The sequence below is a fragment of the Balaenoptera borealis genome, assembly GCF_965194805.1.
Source record: "Balaenoptera borealis genome assembly, chromosome: 16".
In the NCBI taxonomy this organism is placed as follows: Eukaryota; Metazoa; Chordata; class Mammalia; order Artiodactyla; family Balaenopteridae; genus Balaenoptera; species Balaenoptera borealis.
In genome coordinates this window covers 30,135,990-30,137,529 of record NC_138872.1, presented here as the reverse complement: position 1 = coordinate 30,137,529, position 1,540 = coordinate 30,135,990, and the positions used below count along the sequence as shown (strand labels likewise).

At 59.3% G+C, this 1,540-nt stretch overlaps 1 protein-coding gene across 1 annotated transcript; it reads right to left on the bottom strand.

Annotated features, from left to right (window-relative positions):
• Positions 1-128: 128 nt before the first annotated feature.
• TMEM239 (transmembrane protein 239) lies at positions 129-1,374 on the bottom strand. The gene has a single exon (XM_082359243.1). It carries the CDS (start codon positions 1,309-1,311, stop codon positions 856-858), a length of 456 nt encoding a protein of 151 aa, XP_082215369.1. The 5' UTR covers positions 1,312-1,374; the 3' UTR covers positions 129-855.
• Between the last annotated feature and the right edge of the window lie 166 nt (positions 1,375-1,540).

Genomic DNA, 1,540 nt, shown 5'->3' with positions numbered 1-1,540 from the left:
TTCTGGTCTTTTCAAAGTACTTCACACATAGGTATTATTGCCTTTGACTCACAACAGCTCCATGACAGGACCCACTTAATACCAAGGCTCAAAAAAACTAATTGGCCAAGGCCACACATTGCATAGGTGGGTGAAATGGGACTTCTTGTTTGTTTTTCCATAGCAAACCTCAGGAGTCTTAAAGAGTAAGTGCTCTCTGGGAACCGCACTACACTGGTTGGCCCATTTCCCAGAGGTGGGGATGTGGACTGAGGCAGGAGGTAGGAAGTCTAGGGAGTGGGGAATGCTTGGGCAGAAAGGTCCAGAAGGTGAGTTGGCTGAGGTCCCATGAGGCTTCTGGCTAGCCCTCTCTTAGCTAAGTTTCTGTCAGTGGGCCCTTTCTAGAGCCTGGGGAAGTGGAAAGAGGAGGTTGGTGGGGGGAATGGCAAATACAGAGGTACCCAAGTAGTTCTCTATGAGTCTGAAGCTGAGACAGTTGAGCAGCTGCAAGAAAAAGATGCTGCCAGCTGCTAAGGGGGCCCCAGTGGTGTCACCACATGCATGTGGGAGCTCTTGACGACTTGGTCAAGCTCTGCCCCTGGCTAAGCCTTCTGCCCTAACGTCTCTTTTCAAAGTCCCTGCCCCCCCCTCAAGTACCTGCAGCATCAGCTTGAGGGAGGTGCCCAGAGGTCAGGCCAGTCTACCCTGCCAGTTCCAGCAACATCATGCATGCCCTGACCAGTCCCAACTAGGGACTGAAGGTCTGTGGCCTGCTGAGGCAGGAGGGCCCTGGTCCCAACTGCCCTCCCTCTCCCCTGGGCTTCAGGCCCTAGGCCAGGGCTCAACAGACACAAGCAGCAGGATGGGGTTGCCCTTCTATTGGTCCAAGTCCTGAGCATGGCTTGGGTGAGACATGGAGGTGAGGAGGCCCACGAGGCTCAGCAGTGTGGAGAAAAGCAGCAGGAAGGAGGCCGTGAAAAGCAGGGCGGGGAGGGCACTGAGCACCAGCAGCAGGACAGCCGGCAGCAGATGGAGCCACGCTGCAGCTGCCACGGGCCACAAGGAGCTCAGCAGGTGGGAGCCGGTGGTGAAGAGCGCGTGGCACAGCATCAGCGCCAGCAGGAGGTAGAGGATCCCCTCCAGACCCCACAGCACACGCTGCAGCGGTTGCCGCCAGCCTGATGTGGTCCACCACTGGGTCCAGCTTGGGGGCACATGGCACATGCACCAGCGCACCCAGCCCTCCCGCGTGACCCAGGCCAACCAGGGCACCGCACGCTGTGGCCCCTCGCCAGCCCCGATGGCATGTGTCTCCAATCGCAGCTGCTGCATCACTGCTGGTGCACCTGCGGAGAGGGCCACGCCAGCTGCAGGAGCAGCCCTGGAGATGCCTGGGACCTCAGGGTGGGTGAGGGTGCAGGGGTCAGGAGGGTACCAGCATGGGTGTGGTGGGGCTTTGAGCTGGGGCTGGGTCTTACCTCTGGGCAGAGCCACCTAGGTCATGTTGCTTCCTGCAGCCCCCAGCCAGAGTTGAGCCCCCACTCTCACTGCCCCCACCCTT